Source organism: Musca autumnalis, unplaced genomic scaffold, assembly GCF_047663935.1.
Source record: "Musca autumnalis isolate F117 unplaced genomic scaffold, ASM4766393v1 scaffold_4, whole genome shotgun sequence".
NCBI lineage: Eukaryota > Metazoa > Arthropoda > Insecta > Diptera > Muscidae > Musca > Musca autumnalis.
The window spans coordinates 112415704-112441055 of NW_027411977.1; the positions used below are offsets into that span (position 1 = coordinate 112415704).

The 25352-nt window shown below is 34.7% G+C and overlaps 1 protein-coding gene across 1 annotated transcript; it reads right to left on the bottom strand.

Annotated features, from left to right (window-relative positions):
• Positions 1-1393: 1393 nt before the first annotated feature.
• Positions 1394-15802, bottom strand: alphaTub67C (alpha-Tubulin at 67C). Its single transcript, XM_073983045.1, has 2 exons — positions 15239-15802; positions 1394-3019 (listed from the first exon to the last, which is right to left on the bottom strand). The coding sequence occupies exons 1-2, from the start codon at positions 15239-15241 to the stop codon at positions 1622-1624; spliced, it is 1401 nt and encodes a 466-aa protein (XP_073839146.1). The 5' UTR covers positions 15242-15802; the 3' UTR covers positions 1394-1621.
• Positions 15803-25352: the final 9550 nt, after the last annotated feature.

Genomic DNA, 25352 nt, shown 5'->3' on the forward strand with positions numbered 1-25352 from the left:
ATAATTTAGTATATATATGTATATACGTTTGTGTGATCGTTGTCGTAGTCGGTTTCAATAGAATGTTATTCATCTGATAAAAACTCGAAGGTTTATACGAACATGTATAAAAGTTGTAAAGATTGTATATATTATAGTTATTTTCCAATATATTTTAATAATTATTGCCAAAAATTCTTTTGAAATTGATTTTTATTTGCTGTGCTGCGTTAATAGAATCAACCATGATTCATTTTTCTCTGCAAAAAGCTACTAATTTTACTATTTTTTCGATAACATATAGGAAATGTTATCAAAGTAAATCATTTTAAATTCTTGCAGGCTTTGGAACAGGCATATAAATTCGATTTGTCGTATCAAAAAACAAATGCTCTGTTTATCCCAAGAAATCCGTCCTCGGAATGATAGAGTTGTTTCTTTCGATATTTCATAGATCTAAGACGTTAAAAATTACAACAATTGTTGTAGTATATAAGTTTGCATAATATAAGAATATGCAAAATCCGATGTCTACTAATGGCATATTTTACAGTACATTTTGTATGCTTTTATTAAGCAAACACATGCCGTTTATAAATATTTGCAATAATTTTGTAACGTAGAAGTCTTAAAATATAAAATTTTATAAAAATATAAAATTTCTTGAAACTTTTTTTTTTCAAACTCCCTGGTGTGATTTTTCCCACAAAAAGACACCAAATTCTCCCATAATTCAAGACACAGATGCTCTGTTCCAGAACCTGCAAGAAGCTACTACTTTTTACTACGATAACATTTTTTCCTTTATGTTATCGAAAAAAAAGTAAAAATTAGTAGATTCTTGCAGTACTGGAACAGACCAAGAATGCATACTTTTTTCCCATGGGAACAAATTCCCAATTCGAACTTCGTTCAGAATGAGGGGGGATGGGAAATGGGGAAAAAACTCCCACAAAATTTTATTCAGAATACGGAAATGTGGGAATGGCAAAAAATTCACAACTCCCATGCGTTCAGAATAGGGCTGTATGTATATGTTTTCTTTGTTTTCTTTTACTATTGAATGGATTTGAAATCGCAAAATAAACTAATCTCAAGAATTTTAAGATATAATTTTCACATTAAAAGTTAATGCTACGAATTTAATTCAAATTTTATGATCACTTTTAACTTTAAGTTAACTAGAACGCTCTAAATCTGTTCGAAAAATCCAATAGATAACAAAAGATGGCCTATAATGATGGTGGTAATAATTATTATGTGAATGATAATTATTTAATATTTTTTTTCGAAAATCAAACATAAATCATATTGATTTTTTTTTTGAGATAGTGAATGGGATAAATCTCCCCCAAGTTAACCTTTGAGCTGACATTTCTTCTCTCCATGTATGTAAATAATAACAACAATAATATTTTATGATCAAAAACAACTTTATTCAACGACTTTATACTGTTCCTTTTTTCTTTCTATTCTCAACAAATTGTATACTTTATTTATTTTTATTTTTGTTAAAAAAATATGTATGTATGTATTAATGTAAATAACTAGAATGAAATAATGTTAATTAAGTATATAATAGTTAGGATAATACAAGGACATTTCGATAGCATGCTTGTCCGTCCACAGTATTCAACAGTGATCAATATTCGTAATCATTACCCTCACCACCCTGTTCGGCATCGTCGGTACCGACTTCTTCGAAATCACGTTCCAGTGCCGCCAGATCCTCTCTGGCCTCGGTAAATTCACCCTCCTCCATACCCTCACCCACATACCAGTGGACGAAGGCACGTTTCTTGAACATCAAATCGAATTTATAGCAAAGATTGCTGAATGCCACTGCAATGGCCGTTGTATTGGATAACATGCATACGGCTCGGTTTGTTGGTGCCAAATCACCATCGGGTACAAAAGCGGGTTTCTCATAGTTTATACCAATCTTAAAACCAGTTGGACACCAGTCGACAAACTGAATGTGTCGTTTCGATTTGATGGCTGAGACAGCGGCATTCACATCTTTGGGTACCACATCACCACGGTACAACATACAACAGGCCATATATTTACCAGCACGTGGATCACACTTTACCATCATGTTACCGGATTCGAAGCAGGCATTTGTCAGCGATGTAATGGCGTGCTGCTCGTGCGAAGCTCTAGATGCAGACATCAAGGGCGCATATGCTACCAAGGGGAAATGAATACGCGGGAATGGTACTAAATTCGTTTGAAATTCATTCAGATCCACATTCATTGAACCGCTGAAACGCAGAGAAGCCGTTGTAGAACTCACAATCTGGGCTATTAAACGATTCAAGTTTCGATAGTCTGGACGATCTACATTCAAACTATTTTTACAGATTTCATATATGGCCTCATTGTCGACCATAAATACACAATCCGAATGTTCCAATGTAGAATGTGTGGTCAACAAGGCATTGTAGGGCTCCACAACTGCAGTGGACACCTTAGGCGATGGATAGACAGCAAAGTCTAATTTACACTTTTTGCTAAACTCCATGGACAACCGTTCCATAAGCAATGATGTAAAGCCCGAGCCTGTACCGCCACCTAAGCTGTGAAATATCAAAAATCCCTGGAGACCATCACACTGTTCGGCAATCTTTTGAATGCGTGTAGTGACATTATCGATAACCTCCTTGCCAATTGAATAGTGACCACGAGCATAATTATTGGCTGCATCCTCTTTACCGGAAATCAACTGTTCCGGATGATATAGACCACGCATGGGACCATTGCGTACATCATCGATTACCGTCGGTTCTAGATCCACAAATATCGATCTGGGCACTTGTTTGCCTGAACCCGTCTCGGAGAAAAATGTACGAGCATCATTGGTGCAATTTGATTGGCCTTCGGATCCCACGACACCAGCCGAACAGCCACTGGCTAGCATTTCTTCTTTGGTTTTAGCGGAACCATCACGATTGATACCATGCTCCAACAGATACAGTTCCCAACAGGCATTGCCAATTTGGATGCCACCTTGACCAATTTGAATGGAAATAACCTCACGCTAAAAAAGAGAGGGAAGAGAAAAGGAAAACTGTGTTAGTTTGCATGATTTTGATCATGTCGTCTTTTGTATAAGTTAAGTGAGTAAAGAAGCATTTCTTAAGACGTTTTTGAGCAATAAAAGCGAATTCTCATATTCATTTGCAGTTAAAAGTCTATATGAAAAAAATCATACTTTTTTATGTACTATAAATTGGATGATATATGTATGTGGATGCAAACCGGATGTTGTCAAAATATGAAGATCAGGACTATGTCAGGACTCTCTGTGGATTGTTTCGAGAAGAAGTTGTTAAAGTGCTAATTATTCATGATGTAATTCAATTTTATTATGCTGTACCATATTAGCTTTGTTCCTTTACTTTTTAATGGTAAGGGTGGTAAAAGAGAAAAGTGTCTAAATTGCTCTCTCATGAACATTTTTACCAGAAAAGTAAAGGAACGAAAAATTGGTAGATCTGGCAGCAATGTCAAAAAGAAACATAAAAAAATCAATTTTCGTCTTTTGTTTTACAGTTTTTAATTTAGTTTTGTCAGCGTTCGACTTTTTCTTCTGTTTTTCGTCCATTTTCTTTTTTATTGTGAAATAATCGTTTGACGAGTCGAAAAGTCGAAAGTCAGTTCTGCCATTTTTTCCTGCAGAAATTTTGCTGGTAGCCTGTGGTAGAAGAGAAAGCCATTTTCGTTCTCTCTCCACTATCACTCTCTTAAAAATTGCTTCCAGTTTTGCCACTTTTCGGGGTTAAGGAACGCTTTGCAGGTTAAAAATGGTAACAAATGGTAACCTCAGGTAAGTAAAGGAACACAGCAATTGTATAGCCACCGCTCCCAGAAAAATTAGTTTTTTGTTTGTACTGATGCCAACGATATATTATTTTCATCTGGGATATGTATACTTCCCGAGGTATAGGCCTTGAAAGTTCCATAATTGCATGGTTTAATAAGAAAGGTTAGCCAAAGTTTTATGTCAATTTAAATTTTTTCATTCGAGTATTCCTAAAACTTCAAAATAATATACATAAACTGTGTATGTGTGTGTGGTGTTTGAATAATATGCCAAACAATTTTAAAAACAATCGAATTCAATGCTTTTTAAAATTGTTTTTACACCATTTGTATGGAAGAAAATCGACAGATTTGTATTGAAACAATCTTTTTATTATATTCACAACTCGATTATGTGGAGAAAACATAACACTTCATTCATTTTTCGCCGTTTTTTATAAAATGCTCAAAAATGCATTGTAAACAAACCCACTTGTTGCTCTTATTTTGAAGTTTTAGGAATTCAAGAAAAACAAGGGTTCTATAGATTTTTTTCATTTAAATCTACCTCTTTACTTATACCATGCATAATTGCCTTTTTATGCACGTCAATTTTCAAAATCGAAAAACGACGAGGTTTTTATGATGTTTAGGCATGATCATGGCACAATTGCCCAGGTAGTGGCATCGTAAAATTTTGAATATGTTATGTCAAAACTTTCTTTATGTTGTTGGGGAAATTACAACAAAAATAATTTTTTTATAAAGGGATTTGACTTTTTATATTCGATCAGCTGGTGTTATACCACTACCTGGGTAATTGTGCCATTGGCATCATATAACAAAATAAGGTAACAGCAATACCCAGCTGACTGAACTGGGCTGTAATGTTAGTGTCAAATTCAGTAAGACATTTTATATATTTGTTTCTATCAAGGCACATTTATATAAGGTGGAAGTGACAATCAGCTGTATTTTTACATTTTTTGTAAATTAGGTCTTCAAAATGTAATGTAAATTCTGTTTCTATGAAAAAGTTAAATGAAAACTTTTAGGGCGAAACCTATAGCTCTGCGTGTTGCGTGTGCGTTCAAAAATACAAAAACAAATTACATGTATTTCAAATTGAAAACAACAACAAATACATGTCATTTAAAATTTTCATAAAACAAGAATCCTGGCCCATGCACTATAGCATGGTAGAACAAGAAAAGGTAGCAGCAATACCCAGCTGACTGAACTGGGTTGTAGTGTTAGTGTCAAATTCCATACGACATTTTATGTATTTATTTCTATGTTCGATGTATATTAGGGATATATATTTTTGAAGAACAAATTTATTCATCAGAAAAAAACTTTTTCCCATAAAGACGGCTTCATATCATTGGCATGTAACCTCCTCCAGGTCCGAACGACATGCCGCACACTAAAACACCGCCTATAGAGGCGGTACAATATTTGTTAATATGTGTGGTATTTTGTTAAACTTGAAAAGAATAAAGCCCTAATAAACATGTGCTTTTTTGTTTTCAAAAGCAAATGATTGAAACAGCTTCTCTTTTTTCAATGAATTACAAGCGACCCGAAACATTTTTGCAAGTATTCTACTTTCTGCGAGAAATTATGCATTTAGTGGAATGATATGGAAACATTCAAATTGAAAATCTAACGAGTTTTCATTCATGTTTTCCAAAATATTCAATCAAATGTGAAAAATTATTAGTTTTTTAAATTCCAATAATTTATAGAGATTTTCTTGTTTTGTTTACATTTACGTTGACACTAAGGTTTACAAACAAACACAAATTTCAATGTGGTTGTTGTTGAGTTGTATTTGTTGTAGTATTAACTTTACCTTATATTTGTTCTACCATGGCACTATAGGTAATTTGGACAGGTTTTTAGGCAAAAAGTCGATTGTTGCACTTTTAATAACGCGAGTTTCCTAATTTGATTCGAAGAAAGAACATGTCAAAGTCTATGGATGTACAATTTGTTTTCAAAAATATTCAAAACTCGCGGTATAATTCGAAGTTAAAATCAAAATTTCGAAGACAAAATAAAAAAATTTAAAAAAGGTTAAAATTCAGAGCAGAATTTTAACGCAATTTGAAAGAATTTGGTAATAATCAAATATAAAGATATGATATTCAGTGGAATGGTGGCGGTGTGTACTTTCAGTTTTAAGAAATAATTTTCTTCAAAATGTTTGTTACAGCAGAAGAAATCGTCATATAGGATACAACCCATGATACAACCTAAGACTTATTTTTTTTACAAAATTATAGTTTTATATTATAGACTTTTACAAAATTGTCCAACTTTGTCCGAAATTCTGCCACCGGGAATATCTTCAGCAAAGGGTTCTGAATCAACTACATAATTACCAAGGTGCGAATTTTTGCGTTTTTTGAGTTATATCACTTTTTTGAAGGTGCCCTCCTTGCAGAAAAAAATATTTTTTTTTAATTTTTTGTTTGGTGAAGGAAATATTAAACACAAAAAAGCATCCAATTTGAAATAAAAAAGACATTTTCTTTAAAGAAATATTCACCATGTGGTTTAAAAATGTACATACGTGTTGTGGTCAACATTTTTGTTAATTATAGCCGTAATATGTTCTAACTAGGGATCATGATTGCGTGATTTATTTGGTCCTTTAAAAAAATAATATTCATAAAGATTTTTTCGCGAATCAATTTTTTAAACATATCAATGTTTATAAAAATCTTTTGGCGGATCAGTAGTGCGATTCTGTAACTTTTTTTAATAACGAACCGACATCGGTAGTTAACGAAAATATTCGGTTGAGTTAACGAATGTCTTATTCTGTAACTTTATGTTACCGATTGTAGAAATCGTTAACTCATAGCGACGAATATCGATTGGAAGGAAATGTCAAATATTATATTTTAATATTAATTAAAATATATTTTGAAGCTGAAAACATTATTTCGTCGCGAATACAAAACATGAAGCGTTTAAGAAGGAAACAATTCAGACTTTAAAAGGAATGTGGCTCAAACGTGTGTCTTTTGGATGGATACGGATGCCAGTAATGAAGCATTTCTTAAGATGTTTTTATTGTGTGTGTGATTTAAAAGTAATAAAAGTGATAAAACCACCATTAATCTTTTTAAAAGCGCAGTTGTATTTTTTATTTAAAAGTTGGGAACATATGTTCGGTTGTGGCGTTCTGTATCAAAATTCAGCTGTGATATTTGACATGACTTAAGCCCCTTCAGTGATCGTAGATCCACGTTACCGTCATTTGAGTTTATATATTCACATATTCAATTCACGCCCACATTAAAAGAAATTTCTCACAGCGGAGAGTATGAAAAGTTCGAAAATCCAAGCTTATACGCCATTTTTAGTAGCATTCTGATTGTTAGTGATGCTGAGTTTAAATCTATGAAAATATCACAGAACAAAGTAGGTTACAGTAATACTATTCATGTCACGTACTATTCTATTCACGTCACGTGCCTCCTAGAAAGATAGTGTTAATGACATTGGTATAGGTCTTACATAGCAGTACCACACTTGAGTTCTTTTGAAGCATTAGCTAACGTTTCTCCTCTTTAATAACACTATGCAACACTGAAAATGCAAACAACTTCTAGTATTAATTTTTTGAAAGTACTTATTTAGACTACAAAAACCGTAGTTGGGTTTTGTCCAGTCAGATCCAGTTCGGATTTTATGGCCTCATCTAAACCGGGTTAAATTTACACTTTTTTGCATTTATCAGGCCTTTATCTCAGAAACGAATAGGAATTTGGCCTTGCTGTCTTTAGCAATATTGTAGCGATAAACTAGTAGAACTTATCTTTTGAAGAAACCACATAAGGAAAACTCCATCTAGGGCATCAAAATCTATAAAATATAGAAAATTTTACATAATTGCTGAAATTCTGGTCAGTATCTGCTAAACTATTGGGAGTTGAACCAAGTAACCTTTTGCAAAAATCTTCCAAATAAAGTTCTCAACAATTCTTTAGAACATTCTGAAACTCTAAAATGCTTACTTCATGTTGTTTCAGCGGTATTTTGCATCATATCTTTTACAACAAGTATTTTAAACACAGTTCACACCAACAGTTTATTCTCGCATTTCGGATTTCACTACATTATTGACATTTTTATTAAATCGTCGTTGAGAAATGTACTGAAAACAACGGGACAGAGGCATTTTACAACAATGACATGTTCTGAAGAGTTGTGTATTACATTCCAGGGAATATTTTTCCAAAAGAAAATATTCAGAAAAAATTAACGGTTTTGGATATACGATGCGAAATGTATTAAATTGTGGTATTTTTGCATATATTTTGAAATGTGAGGCAATAAATGTAGTTTTTCGAGTTCATTATTTCTCCAAATATTGTTTTCTTGTCCTTATCTACAAATTTGCTTCAGAGGTCAGAAGAAGATTCGCATTGATTTCAGAGATATAGCCCCGAATTTCTTTAAAAACTCAATATTTAACCATGTTTAGGTGGGGCCATAAAATCCGAACTGGATCTGACACAACAAAACCCAACTAGGGTTTCTTGGCGTTTGGGTCTGTACTTTCAAAAAATCTTCAGTTCGAATTGTTTGCACAAGATCACCTTAAAAATGTTGCACAGTGTAAGTAAAACAAAGGTTAGCACAGTCTTCATACGTAGGGTAGCATGGGGCAGCTTCGCCAATGTTGCGCCTTCGTCAGCGCCGATTTAATTGATGCTACATAAAGGTGTTCTAAAGGAAAGTTATGAGTTAGTCGAAGATCTACAAGCTCTCTTTGATGATCTTTATGTAGTTTCAATAAAATCGGCGCTGTCGAAAGCACAATAGTGGGGAAGCTGTCCCATGTTATTCTACACAGTTAACACTTATGTAAATGCATTAAGAAGATTTTTCTCAATAAGGCGGAATTTACCTTGTGTACCCTCCATATTAACATAACATATGTTCATATAAAAACGCCGTTGTTAAAAGAAATCAGTGAAATATTGTAATAATGTACTGCCGTTAAAACTTAACGACTACTTTTTTTGGTTGTTAACTTAACAATCTTTTTCGGTAATTAACGACAAAAGTTACCGACAAAAATCGTTAAATTTGGTATACAGAATAGCACTTAACGAAAATTGTCGTTAACTATCGACATTTGTCGTTGATTCTGTCGTTAAGGAGTTACAGAATCGCACTACAGTACTTTAGTTTATTGCAACCGTTTTTCTTTTGTTTTAACCACGTTCATTGGGTTGGAACGAATAAAATAGGTAAAATGAGAATAGGGGGTAGGAAAAAGAAAACTTGTTCTTCATATGCGGCGTTCGTTATAAACGCGTTCGTCTGTAAAATTCTTATTAAAGCTTACTTTTAAATATCATATGTTAAAATATTTGAAACAGTGCTGAAATTCGTCGCTATCTGCTTGTGCTTAAAAGAGGGCCTAAAAATCCTAACAAATTGTAAAAAATTCTACTCGCGGGGTAACATTTTTTTTTTGTTATAATCGTGGTCGTTTTAAGAAGTTGAATGTGTGTACAAATATTAAGAAAACTTCTTTGGAAGCACAAAACCTTGTTCGCTATAAACGTAGTTTCTTATAACCGATGTTCGCTATATCCGAATTTTACGGTGTAATTCTTTGTTTTATCTTACTTTTGCATATAAAGCATTAAAAATGTATAAAAAGCCCACATATCCACCGCTATTAATTTTTGCCTCAAAAACAGGCCAAATTACCTACAGTGATATGGTCTACTTAAGAAATTTGGAACTTCGAAATTTGCTACCAAAAAAAAAAAAAAAAAAAAAAATAATAATAATAATAATAATTATTTTCATGTTAAAAATGACCTAAAACAGTTTTGAATGCTACATATATGTTTACATTTTGCTTCAAATTTGTTCTATTTTGGAGGATTTTCAAAATGTATTTATGTTTATCCAGAGAAAATTTTTAGAACGACCCTATTATTCAATATTTTCTTTGACATTTAATTTTCAATAACAACAATGTTGTTTTTGTATATTTGTTAGTTGTTGTAATTCATTAAATATGCCTTGGATTCTATTTTCCATGTTTAGCTCTGTTCCAGAACTAAAAAGTTTTTACAATTTTTACCACTTTTACATATTTTGCGTTCCCGTACACAAAATTTATAAAAAAATCTTTTACGACTTATACCACTTTATAAAGTACGGGAACAGGCCATATATTAAGGATAAATATTTTTTGAGGAAAAAAATATATCATTCCGAAAAAAACTATTTCCCATAAACACCATTTCATATCAAGGACATGTAACCTCATCCAAGTCCGAACGACGTGCCGCACACTAAAACACCACTTACAGAGACGGTACATCATTTGTTAATATGTGTGGCATTTGGGTAAATTTGAAAAAAATAAAGCCCTAATAAACATTCTGCGAGAAATTATGCATTTAGTGGAATGATAAAGAAACATTCAAATTGAAAATGAAATGAGTTTTCATTGATGTTTTTCAAAATATTTAATAAAATGTGAAAAAATATTAGTTTCTTAAATTCCAATAATTTATAGATATTCCCTATGTAATACCGGTAACACTAACATTACAAACAAAAACAATTTCCTATGTGGTTGCTGTTGTTGAGTTGTATTTGTTGTAGTATTTACTTTACCTTGTTTGTTCTACCATGATGTTTAGGATAAATCAAGGCGAATTTAACAAGGTGATCCGAAAGGCGAATTCAGACCGTAGTCTTCTGTCAAAATTTATTTGCGCGAAATATCCACAAAAGTTAGAAGAAAATTGTAAAATATTCTTCGCAAAGTTTAAATAAAGATTTTGTAGACATACCTACATATACTTTTTATGGAAGCGAAATATTTGTTATTTCTTTTTGATTAAAAATATGTTTTGGCAGCAAATGAAGACATCAGTTGGTATTATTGTATCACCTACAGTTTATACAGTTTGGTACTAACAGTACGGTTACATTGGAGTTTTTTGCCGGGTTAACCCACTTCATGAGGATTTATTTGACGTTTGCGCTATGGAATTGGCATTTGAAACCCAAACCCCCTGGGTTAATCCGGTTAAGTGTAACAGGTGCATAAGCCAACCTGATTGTTGAGCTTGTTGTCAAAAACATTATTGTGATTTAAAATACAAAGAAACTCAAATCACAATAATGTAAAATCTATTATGTTTCTTGTCAAAAGTTGTTAGCAGAACTCTGAATGGACGACCTTCTATAGGCCTTGGTATCACCTTCTTTCTTGCACCATAGGATAAATTACCAAGGCATATTTATATAAGGTAAATGCATGAATTACAACAACCAACAAATTTACAAAAAACAACATTGTTGTTATTGAAAATTAAATGTCAAAGAAAATATTGAATAATAGGATCGTTCTAAAAATTTTCTCAGGAAAACATAAACACTAGGGATATAACTTTTTGCACTTTTTTGCAAATATCAAAAATACCACCACATAGCCTTGTAGAGCATGAAAAACTATTATGAAAAAAGGTGTAATTTTTTCTCTATCGCGAAAAAAGTTTCCGCACCAAATGCATTGAAGTTCAGTAATGCATTTTTTAATTTTAGCTGTTATGACAACATATTTGCTTTTAATTAAATTTTTTATTTTTTTGTAATTTATTTTAAAATCATTATCAAAGCGTTCTGGACCAATTTGTTCTCAATTCGCGCCATTTCGGAGCATTTTAGGAATTTTTGACGCTATTGCAATTTTTGTTTTTTCTTTATAAACTCGCGAATTTTATGTTTATATTTATTGTACCTATCGGACAAGAGAATATGGTGTCATTTGCAACAAATTCGCGAAAGTTACAGACAGTTTTTATGACTTTGCCTGTGAAAATTTTATTTTTTTCTATGAATATTTATTCAAACAAAGCAAATTTAAAATTATAATTAGAAAAAATATCAAAAGGGTTTTAGTATTTACAGTCGGCGCGGAAACTTTTTTCACCGAATCGATCATAGAAACGCGTTTTCATTATTAGGACAAAATTCCCCAAGTGGTACTGGTGTTGTATTTTTGTAAAAAACATATCCGATTCTCACAGGCAAAGTCAACAAAAACAGCCTGTAACTTTCGCGACTTCGTTGCAAATGACCCCATATTCTTTTGTCCGGTAGGTACAAAAAATATAAACATAAAATTCACGAGTTTATAAAGAAAAAGCAAAAATTGCAATAGCATCAAAAGTTCCTAATATGCCCCGAAGTGGCGCGATTTGAGAACAAATTGGTCCAGAACGCTTTGATAATGATTTTAAATTAGATTACAAAAAAATAAAAATTTTAGTTAAAAGCAAAAATGTTGTCATTACAGGTAAAATTAAAAAATGCATTACTGAACTTCAATGCATTTGGTGCGGAAACTTTTTTCGCGATAGAGAAAAATTGACGCCGTATTTCATAATAGTTTTCCATGCTCTACACGGCTATGTGGTGGTATTTTTTCGGTTATAGCCCTAATAAACACATTTTGAAAATCCTCTAATAGAACATATTTGAATAAAAATGTATTTTATATTTGTATAAAAAATAAAAATGTAATGTTTTTTTTTAAATTTAACTTACACCCTCCCATATCAATAAAAAATAAACTTTTAGATTTATTACGAATTTATTTAACAACTAAACAAATATGAAATCAGGTTTTTAGCAAATTTTTTTTAAAATCTGAAGCATCAAAACTTCTTGCACTTGACAGCAGTGAATAACTGAGTTAATATTTACAACAACAAAAATGTAAAAACAAAATTTTAGTCAGCAGAGTGTCTGTAATCGTCACAATGGAAAACATTTCGCAATTTTGTACTTTGATTTTTTGACTTTCGCGCTGCAAGATCATTGGTTTCGACCAGTGTGCGTGCAGCTGTTCGAATATGAAGTTCAAATTCCTTTATAAAAATTATTTTTGTTCTAATTTCCCCAACAACATAAAGAAAGTTTTGTTATAACATATTCAACTTTTAACAATGCCACTAACTCCTTGGTATATGTGCAATGCTCTGTGAATTCAACTTCGATGATGCTCTCATAACAATTATATGCTTACGTCAAGTAAATGAACGGGAAGTATTTAGGGACAAACAAGGAATTTTTCCAACGTAGAGTTTTATATGTTGGGCACAATCCTACTATAGTCGTTTCTTACTTGTTTTCATTCTAAAAATTTAAGTTGAAAAACATAAAAGGATCTACAAATTTTTACTACGTGATATCGAAAAATAGTAAAAGTTCTGGATTCTAGCAGTTCTGGGGCTGGATTCTTGTTCTATGAAAATTTGAAATGAAAAATAAAAAAATATTTCCTTTATATTTTTTTTCATTTGATAGTTTTCCCCTTTATAAAAGTTTTCATTTCACATTTTCATAGAAACAGAATTGAGCGCCTGGAACAGACATTATACGAGGGCAGTTCGGAAACTTCTTAGCTTAGCACAAAAAGCGCGGTATAAACAGAAAAAAGTTAAGTGTTTTGAAAACTTCCATCTCTGTTATGAACACATGTTAAATTTTGTTTCGATCTGACAACTCCTTCATATAGAAACCGGTGTTCATAAAAGACGCATCCGCAATTTTTTTACAATGGAAAAATTAGAAATGCATGCTGTCATTAAATATTTACATAAAAAGGTTTATCGGGACAAGAAATTCATAATGATATGGAGAATGTGTTAGGTGAAAGTGCTCCTTCATATGCAACAGTAAAAAATTGGGTTGCTGAATTTAAACGTGGTCGTACAAGCATTGAAGATGAACCACGTAGTGGACGTCCAAAAACAGCAACAACATCAGAAATTGTAGCCAAAGTGCATGATATGGTATTAAATGATCGACGAATAAAAGTGCGTGAAATTGCTAATATCATGGGCATCTCAAATGATCGAGTCCATTTAATTTTGCATGAAGAACTACAGATGAAAAAGCTTTCTGCAAGATGGGTGATGCATTTGTTAACAGTCGATCAAAAACGCATAAGAATGAACATTTCTAAAGCTTGTTTGGATCGTTTTAAACGAAATAAAATGGATTTTAAGCGTCGTTTCATAACTGTTGATGAGACATGGATCCACCACTATACTCCAGAGACAAAAGAACAATCCAAACAATGGACTGAAGCTGGAGGAAGTGCCCCAAAGAAGGCAAAAACAATTCAACCGGCTGGTAAGGTTATGGCAACGGTTTTTAGGGACTTCAAAGGTATTTTATTGATTGACTATCTGCAAAAGGGTAAAACAATAAATTCAGAGTACTATTGCAACCTTTTGGATCAATTAAATGTACGAATTCGAGAAAAACGTCCTGGCTTACAACACCAAAAAATAATTTTTCATCAAGACAACGCACCAGCGCACAAGAGTGTTTTAACAATGGCTAAAATCAACGAATTAAAGTACGAGTTGCTTGACCACCCACCTTATTCTCCTGATTTAGCTCCCAGTGATTTTTACTTGTTCCCAAATCTAAAAAAAATCCTTGTTGGCAAGCGTTTTACCTCAAATGAAGATGCAATTACAGTTACAGACCTTGAGGAAAACTATTTTAATCAAGGGATAGAATTGCTAGGAAAGCGTTGGACTAAATGTATTGAAGTTTCAGGAGATTATATTGAAAAATAAAAATATTTTTAAAAAACTAACTATTCTCTTTCATTGATAGGCTAAGAAGTTTCCGAACCGCCCTCGTATGATGTAAATATGTGATCCAGGATCATTTTGTTTTTAATTTTTTTGTGAATTAATTTTAAAATGTTTTTAATACGATACATAGATCTAGAAGACATTTACATACATAATTTAAAGATTCGCAACCTTGTCACTTATAACTGTTAGTACGAGTTAATGATGATTAATGTTAAATATAATCACACAAAGAAACTTTTGAAAGTCGGTATGTACTAAAAATAAAAAAATATGTAGTACTAATACATTTTCCACTTTTTTACAGTAAAGCATCGTTTTTTTTGAACATTCCACAGTAGTCAATCAAAGACCATAGAAAATCAAAAATGGCTTATTGACAAAATACATTTTATTATTATAAGCTGAATATTTATTATTTAACACCGGTTTTGTTGTGTCTATAAACAAAAATACAGTAGTAGTTCATTGTTCTAATTAAAGAAGAACAGTAGATTTTTGCTATTGCAATTGCTGATGCAGATGTCAGGCAGCTGCTTCTTGTGGTTTATATGTAAATGCATATTAAAAATGAAACTTGTTTATCTACACTTTTTTCTTTTGTCAAGATCTTCGTTTATAAATGTGAAACGACAACCTTTTTGTTGCGTTTAAAAAAAGTAAGATCACTGTGGTATATTTTCGATTTTATTTTTCAAATATTTTATAACCTCAAATGTCCTTTGTTCAATGTCGATGAAGCATATGAAGTTTAATGTTCACTGATTCCTTCTACTTACCATGATGTATTAATTTGTTGTTGTTTATAACAGCCGTTAACAAATATTTAATTATAATATCGGGCTTCAAAAGATACCACTATTCCACTATTTTTATTTTAATATTATTTTTTATGCGAGGATAATTTCCACACGTTGGCTTGGATTTTTTTGTGTAACAGAAAACCCTTTTGGCGAACTGAAGAAAAAAAGAAGAAAGGAAGCAGCAAAAAGAATATGCAAAGATCTTCTCGTGTGTTGTCGTAAATGGAGATCAGCACCGAACAGCAGCAATGGTGGTTAATTGGATGATTGTTGAACAATGACAACTGCAAACTGTGCGCGCAATATTTGTTGTTATAAAGCAGCGATGACGATGGATTTAGTACTTCTTGTTCGTCCCTTTTCTTCTTAAAACTTCTTGTTCTTTGTTAAGTACTAAAAAGTCCTGTTATTTTCGAATGCTATGCCTGCAGTTTGGTGGTGGATTTTTGTAGACAGTTGATCTATTACAATTCTCCCGCCATAATGTTGCCAGTCCAAAACATTGTTTAAATATTTCCTGAACACCATTGTCAATTATTAAAATTCTAAAAATAAAACACATGTATATAGATTTGTGCAATTTTATAATAATTACAATTTGTTTTTTTTATTGAACTTTATTATATATTTTGAGAATATCTACGTTGTTTTAGTTATTGAGTTTAGATTTATTTATTTATTTTTTTAAATACAATTGTTTTTATAAAGGCCTATGAAAGTGATTGACAAATGATTTTATATGGCCCTAAATTGAGCAGTGTAAAATAATTACATGGACATAATAAAATAATAATAATACTATTTGTTTCAATATAATTTGTATGAAATGGGAAACTGAGAGAAAAGAGGGAGAGTTTCATTGTAATCCGTTATTAAAGCCGCTAATGTACAAATTGTAATCGTGTTAAATGTCACGTTTAGTACTATGTCTAGATTTACGAAATCCACTGGATTTTAAATATCAATTCCATAAAATCAAGTCAAATAAAATCCACAGGACGTAGGACCAGGTTTTTGTAACGTATTTACTAAGGATTTTACATATAAAAAATCCATTAAATTTCGAAAATCTAAAACGGGAAAAATAAAGCTTCAAATGCGATCGACACTTGTTGATCAATCCAAGAATTTTTGGAACATGTGGAATAAGGCGGAACCTAAGTTAAGGCGAATTCAACGCCTTCTTCCCAACAATATACAGTCAGGGACAAAAGTTTACATACACCCCCTAAATCTCGGGTATTAGGGTTAGTAGTGATTTTTATGAAATTCCAAGTATGCAGTTTTATTTCGTACCACTAATAAACAATATTAAATAGAACAAAAGTATATTCCATAATACAAATAACGGTAAATTTTACAAAAACATAAAAATGATGGGGACAAAAGTTTACATACACCCCAAGGAAATATGCGTATTGCCGTGCAATTTATGGAATTAACAGCAAAATTTATACATTTTATTGTTTTGGCGAATGCCTCTGGGTGTTTGAGATATATTTTAGAGAAAAGAAAATAATTTTTGGGGGTCAAATCCCGTTATTTAAGGTCAAATTTCTTGTATAGCTTGTTAAAGTCGACCCTTGCATGATTATTTGCGTTTTTAGGTAATGCACTTTAGAAAAACCACAAAATTAGTGTCAGATTACAAATTTTGAGACCCTAGAAAGTTGTTCTTGTGCAAAATATTGCTTCTTGGATTTCGATAAATGCCCGCTTTTCATCAGATTTCTCAGGAAGTTAATAGATTCCGCGGAATTCTTGGTGCAAATTACATATAGAAGGCCTTGAATTGCCTTGTAATATGGTCTGATACAATCCTCTGGCATCAATTAACTCAGAAATGTACAATTATACGAAACTTTTCATCCCTATAGTGACGGTAATGATCACAATATGAAAACGACGTTGTTCACAGTAAAAATTTCATGCTTTTTTGGTAGTGCTTACATTTTGATGCTTTGGAAGCTTCGGGAACAGGTTTGTAACAGAATATTTCACATTTCTGATTCAATTGATGCCAGAGGATTTTATCAGACCATATTACAAGGCAATTCAAGGCCTTCGATATGTAATTTGCACCAAGAATTCCGCGGAATCTATTAACTTCCTGAGAAATCTGATGAAAAGCGGGCATGTATCGACGTCCAAGAAGCAATATTTTGCACAAGAAGAACTCCAAAGCTTTCTAGGGTCTCAAAATTTGTAATCTGACACTAATTTTGTGGTTTTTTAAAAGTGCATTACCTAAAAACGCAAATAATCATGCAAGGGTCGGCTTTAACAAGCTATACAAGAAGTTTGACCTTAAATAACGGCATTTGACCCACAAAAATTATTTTCTTTTCTCTGAAATATATCTCAAACACCCAGAGGCATTCGCCAAAACAATAAAATGTATAAATTTTGCTGTTAATTCCATAAATTGCACGGCAATACGCATATTTCCTTGGGGTGTATGTAAACTTTTGTCCCCATCATTTTTAGGTTTTTGTAAAATTTACCGTTATTTGTATTATGGAAGATACTTTTGTTCTATTAAATATTGTTTATTAGTGAGACGAAATAAAACAGCATACTTGGAATTTCATAAAAATCACTACTAACCCTAATACCCGATATTTAGGGGGTGTATGTAAACTTTTGTCCCTGACTGTATATCTATATGCCTGTTCCTGAACCTACAAGAATCTACTATGTAGTTGTTTACGATAACAACTTTTCCTTTACGTTATCGGAAAATATAGTAAAAATTAGTTCATTCTTGCAGTTCTGTAACAGACCAAATGTAACGGAACTTTATTACTTAATAAATAATAAGCGCAAACTACTCATAAGCTCATGTCTTTGAGGTTCGTGCAGCGTAATCCTTGTGGGGCTTATAATTTATGCGCGAAAAGGTCTTAAGCCTAAATGTTATCGTGCCCATCAGGCACTTTAGTTGGTCACCGTGGATTTTTTTTAGAGCTTTTGGACCATTATGTCAGGAAGCATAGACTTGCGCACAAAAAACATTATATCGCTGTAAACAGGACCTCAAACAGTACTTTCGCTAAAAATTTGCAATTGATCCTCGAACAGTAGCGATACTGCACTTAAGTAAAAATTATTAACTTAAGTAAAAACTATGTGTTTTGTTAGGGAGGTACCCGAAGACGTTTTCCAATATAGACCTTCTTGGAACTCAATCATGGTAGAACAAACCAGATAAAGTAAGTACTACAACAAATACAACTCAACAACTATCACATAGGAAATTGTTTTTGTTTGTAATGTTAGTGTCAAAAATAAATGTAAACAAAATAAGAAATACCTATAAATTATTGGAATTTAAAAAACTAATATTTTTCACATTTGATTGAATATTTTGGAAAACATGAATAAAAACTCTTTAGATTTTCAATTTGAATGTTTCCATATCATTCCACTAGATGCAAAATTTCTCGCAGAAAGTAGAATTCTTGCAAATATATGTATTTGAGGTCGCTGAAAATTCATTGCAAAAGGAGAAGCTGATTCCACCTTTTGTTTTTCAAATCAAAAAACACATGTTTATTAGGGCTTTATTTTTTCAGACTTACCAAATACAACACCATATTAACAAATGTGTTTGATGAGCGGCACGTCGTTCGGACTTTATGGGAAATAGTTTTTTTGTGATGAATATATTTTTTCTTCAAAAAATATATATCCCCAATATATGTACATCGAACATTGAAATAAATATATAAAATGGCGTATGGAATTTGACACTAACGTTTCAACCCAGTTCAGTCAGCTGGGTATTGCTGTTAAGGCCTGGAGCCGGATTCTTGTTCTATGAAAACTTAACATGAAAAATATTTTCTTTACAATATTTTTCATTTGGCATTTATTTCCTTTATAATTCTTTTCATTTCACATTTTCATAGAAACAGAATTTGGCCTCTGGGTACATAAGCTGCCTCGCCTGGTTGCCTTGCTTTCCTGCTTCATTTCTGACATAATAAAAATAAAAGAATAAAGAAGGCCGAGCAAATTACGAACTGGGTTGCCCTTTTCTTTTTTAAACTTTTATCAGAAGCAAGCAAGATAAGCAGGCGAGGCAGCTTATGTACTCAGGCCTTTACGTTTTCTTGTTCTACCATGGAACTCGATGTGCATTTGGAAGTCTGGAGCTCATCAGTCATGTGTCGAACTTTTTTATGGAAAACTGAAATCTCTAAAAGTTATCTGACCACAGAGGACCTTAAATATTATATTAAGCTAATTCGGTCACCGGATATCTAAAGGCACCGTTATATGGGGCCTATACCGAAGCGCACACCAATGTCAAAAGCTTTTAGTGGACATACCCAGCAAAATTTTCGATGCCAATGATGCCATTCAATCATGGGTGCATGTGATCTGGCATGTCATCTTTTTAGCATCTTCATCGATGAATTTTATATGAGCGTGGACCCCAAAATATGCTATTCATTTTTGGCTCCAAGGCATGTCATTTACACTAATGCATTGACATGTCATTTTCACCAATACTTTGGCATGTCATTTCCACCAATGCTTTGGCATGTCATTTTCACCAACCATTTGCAATCACATTATCATTACGACGATAGTTTTAACAACGTTAGTTGGTTTCGAGTCTCCGACAACAGCATGTCTATTGTAAATAATTAATCTTAAATATTTAGAAAAATGTGTATAAATAAAAACACAAAATTCATATCTATTGGATCAATGAAATGGGTTCAAATGCTGATGAAAATATCGGATCTTTCACGACTTCCATTGCATGGGTTTAAACGCTGATGAAAAGATTGGATCTTTCACGACTTCCTTTGCATTGGTTTAAATGCTAATGACTTCGTTTGCACCAATGCAAAAGATGCCATGAAATCACGTCATCGCATTTAACCCCTTCCTTCAAATTTTGCTGGGTATTTTCTGATCAAATTCGGTCAGGAGATTTTGTTAAAATCGTTTAAACGTCTCAAAAATCTCGAGCTATTATTATTTGGTGCACTAGTTTTTCCCGCAAAAATGTAACATTAGGTCCGTGGCGGAATGTGCAAGAATCTACAAATTTTTACTACGATAACAATTTTTTCCTTATGATATCGAAAATATCAAGGCATATTTATATAAGGTATATGTATGAATTACAACACTTGAAAATTCTATAAAAAAAACTATGTGCAAAGAAAAACTCATAACTTCTTTAATATTGGTCCAAATGGGTAAAATATTTTTTTTCAGCTATCTAATAAATGGTCTGTTCCAGAACTGCGAGAATCTTCTAATTTTTACTATTCTTTCCGATAACATAAAGGAAAAAATGTTATCGTAGTAAAAAATAGTAGCTTCTTGCAGGTTCTGGAACAGAGCAAAAAAGGTAAACATTTTTGAACATTGGGCTTGGGTGCAATTTTCGAGATTCAAAATCAAATTTTAATTATGATTGCACTCTACGATTAATCACAAATTTTTTTTTTTATTATTTTTTCTAAATTTTTTAAAATTTGTCAATACAATTTTTTTATGCCAGTGCGAAACAGCAATTTTTCGAATCCCATTACCAAACAGGACTTCACAGAAAATCGAAGATTACAAACAATCATTGATAAAAGTTGATTGTAAATATTAAACCGCGAGAATTGTACCAATTGCAATTTGCATTTTGTGCAATTTTTTTTTCTATTTTTTATTAGATAACTAACAAAAAAATATATACAAATTTTTTTCTATTTAGACCAATATTAAATAAGTTATAAGTGTTGCTTCGCACATAGTTTTTATAGAATTCGACTCTTTTAAGGCGCGATTCTCTGGAACCATTGGTAAAAAATTGAAAATATACAAAAAGTGTTTTGCTGATAAGCAGCATCAACACAGCAAAAAATAACAGACATCAAAAACCACTTGCCTGATTTCACTCAGAAATCCAAATATATTTTTCGTTGAGAAATTTTCTTTTGACCAACGTGTCTTTACAGTAGAATTGCAGTGTATTCGTACATACAATTTGGGTAAAATTCTCAAAATACCTGTTATATGGGCGGGCGCTATACCAAAACGTGGTGTTCATTTCGGAATTGCAGTGTATTCGTACATACAATTTGGGTAAAATTCTCAAAATACCTGTTATATGGGCGGGCGCTATACCAAAACGTGGTGTTCATTTCGGAGAGGTTAACCTGAGGCCTTTTACACCGAGAGCGACCGAGTTAATAATACGAACTAACAAAGGTTACGTTATCCGAACCGTGTTGTAAAAACGGGTGAAAACGAATGAATATATTCTGGCTGAAAAAGTTTTTAAAAACACTAGGGAGGACAAAACTCGGCGACAGTTGGAGAATTCTGTTCTATGTTCGGCTTCGTTAATAAACATTTTATCGTACCCGCCTTAGTAACTACATATTAGAGACCAAAAGTGGGATAAATCATTGATGCTAAATATTGGAAAATATTGAATACTAGCTGAACCCGCTACGCTTCGCTACCCCGACTAAGATAATATATAAAGGAATAACTGCAATTATATTAACTTTAATAATTTTAATACTTTAATGAAATAAAGGAAATAAGAAAGCGTCCTCTACCCGTTCAGTGCTGTGTATGGTGCATGAAATCGGCCGAAAATATATATATGGGAGCCATATCGAAATCTGGACCGATTTAAAAATAATGTGGCATAATTATTTCTATATCAAATTCTGTAACACATTCCAAGTTTCATTGAAATTGGACATACATAGCTAGCAATACATAGCGAAAATATAATATAATATCGAAATCTGAACCGATTTCAATATAGTTTGACAGCAAATTTATTTCTAGGCCAAATTCCGTTACTTATTCCATATTTGTAGACAGTATCTGTAACCGTTCGTTAGATATTAGCATACAAAATCTACATTTATAGGAGGTACCTCCAGAGGTATGGAGGTATATCTGCAGACCAAAGCGGAACTTTAAAAATTGGTATAGCCGATAATATTTTCAGGTGATATTGCAATATACCCTCAAATTTTCAGGAAGATCGGCTCGACGGTTTTCGAGTCCAAAAATTACAAACAAACGTACAAACATATTTCTTCCCCCGCCGGGGATAACAATCTTGAAGCGATGCGGGGGCTAGACGTCACAATCTTCTCATTTAACTTCTTGTAGTGTTGAACTGGGAGGCTGTGATCGACCAAAGGTTATCCACTCTCTGTCACGCAACAACTTAGTGCACTGGAACCCAAGTGTATCTCCAAGTTGAGTGACATATATTTGGTAGCGATCTCCTACCAAAGTAATTGTGAGATCCCCTAACACCGGGGTGTTACGCGACCTCGTGCCCATCGGTGTTCCTATGGTTTGCAGTTAGGGTACCAACTGTATTAGTACGGAGCCTCGCTGATACCTGGGCACCTCAGCGAGTAGTCAGCGCCCTAGTCATGGTAGAGGAGGGCTATGCCATGACTGTCCTCATCTCCCCCATTAATCAAATTTTTCTATGGATAATTCAAATTTTAAAACAAACCCCCAAAAAACAACAAACCTCAATCAACCCTCGATATCGACCCCGGCTACGACAACTGACAATGATGCACCCAGTGCAGTAATGACCCCATCCATGGGCGGGGACGACAGAACGACGACTCTGACAATGGACGTAGTCAGCGACGCCATAAATACTCAGAGCAGGGAATTGCTCGGTCTCCTGGAGGAGAATGAGACTTTCAGACTGAGTCAGGAGAGCCCCCCGCCGTGGGACTGGGAGGACTTCCCTCTGACGGACGACGAGATGGATGTCACAATCATTCCATCTCAATCGTCCAAGGAGGTAACTCCTTCAGCCACTCAAGGGGGTATAGTTCCAGCAGTCGAGAGACCTACTCCCTCAGGGGAAAAAGCGTCGGTCGTTACCGACAAGCCCTCCCTGTCTAGGCAAGATGCCTTGGTGAAAGGGGATGAAGAGGAGGAACTGTCATCAGACTCCTTATCCTCAGCAGCCAAGAAGAGCGGGCCCAGACAGAGGAAAGACAAGTATAATTATAAAAGGGCTATCTTCTACTGCAAGCGCTTCATAGGCGTGAATCCCGCTGAGGTAACTCAAGCGCAATTTCGGGAGATCGGATTGAAGCTTCGATTCGTGAGGCGTTTTGAGCGCAAATATCCTCACGTCGAGAAGATCTTCCTTCCGATCGACCAGCTTCCAACCCCTGGAAACGAAGCAGTCTCCAGCCCAACGGCTGTGATGAAGGCAGCGTCTCCAGGCAATAAAGAAAAACCGGGAGTTTCGGGCAGCTCGAACCCTTTGCGGACAACCTTGGTGTCTGCGGTAGGGTCAAGCGATCCGATACCCTCGGCCCCTAGGATGTCGGATCGGTCAAAAGCCGATTCGAATTTGGCGCGGAAAGAGAGACAGACGCAAACCAACCAACCGCACAGGGTGTCTCCTACTTCGGCTGGTTCGTCGGCGTCTGCCTCTGGATCTGCAGGGGCAAAGAAGAGCGGAGAGTTATCAGGAGCTCCGATTGTACAGAGGACTGGCTCACAGACCACTGTAGGATTGCCTGCCCCTGGTAAATCTTGCCCTTCTGTCGCTGTGAGGAAAGGCGTTGGTACAGCCAGGAGGATAGTGACTGGTACGTCCGATGGTCCATCGACCTCAAAGCAGGGTGGGAAATCGAAGACATCTGCGCAGGAATGCGTAAAGAGGGTTAGATCTTCTGAGGACCCACACCCGACTGCTAAAAGGACGGCGGAAAATCGGGCGAACAATCACTCGGCCTCCTTTGCTGAAGTGGCCGCTCACCAGACGGTTCAAGGGGCTCAAACAGGGAAGACCACCCAAGTCGGCCAGGGTTTGAAACCCCCACAACCTTCAGGTGGGAGGACGCGGGATCCAACAAGATCCGCTAAGATGATCGCCCCGGATGACCTCCAGGTTGCGATCATCGATAGATCTGATCCGGACGGCATGATCGACGACGACCACTGGCTCCTGGTGGAAACTCTTCTGAGGAAGGTGATTACCTCAGACGAGGTAGATGCCAGGAATACCGGCTTTGGCAGGGCAGTCGTCCATATGGGCGTCAGGATCCTGAATTGTCAGGATGAGGAATCTAAGAAATTCCTCATCCAAACAATTAAGGACTCTGGTGCACTATGGGACGGCTGTAGGCTAGCCGCGGTTCCGGTGGGCGAGATACCTCGCAGGATCGCAGCCACGACATGGGTGCCACCGCCGGAATCAGACTTGGCGGATGTCCTGAAAATGATCAGGAAGCAGAACAGAGGTCTTCTGACGGACAGCTGGAGGCTGGTGAAGTCCTTCAAAAATGGTGGAGGAACCGTGATGAAATTCACGATGGATAATGAGAGCGCGAGCTATATTAGGAACTGTGAGGGAGTACTGTACTTCGGATCTGGAGGACTTCGGTTCCGGATTCCGCAGTTGCAGTAAGGAGGTTAGGCAGCATGGCCTTCGTGTGGTGCAAATTAATTTGCATCACTGCAAGGCTGCGGCTGCCGAACTCCTGCTCTCCCTCACAGAAACCGAAATAGACATCGCTTTAGTCCAGGAACCCTATTTATACAAAAATAGGGTCTCTGGACTAAACGATGGTCGCTACTCTGTCTTCTTTGCATCCAGTGAGGATAAGGTAAGAACCTGTATTGTAGCCAAGAAAAGTCTTAATCCTATTCAACTCTACAATTACAGCGATGGCGATACGACTGTAGTGAGGCTAGAGGAGGATACCGGAAGGGCCTTAGTGCTAGCCTCGGTCTACATGCCGTATGAGACACCTGACCCGCCGAACAGACTGGTACGTAAACTGGTGGAGGAGACCATGGGCAGTTGCAAACTTGTGATGGGCTGTGATGCAAATGCTCATCACTTCCACTGGGGAAGCAGTGACACCAATGTGCGAGGTGAGTCCATATTCGACTTTATTTTAGTTAATAATTTGCGAGTATGTAATAGGGGAAACACTGCCACCTTCCAGAATAGGGTAAGGGAGGAAGTCATTGATATTACCCTTACAAATTTGGAAGATACTTTTATAGCAGACTGGAGAGTATCGAAGGAGTGTTCCTTCTCGGACCACAG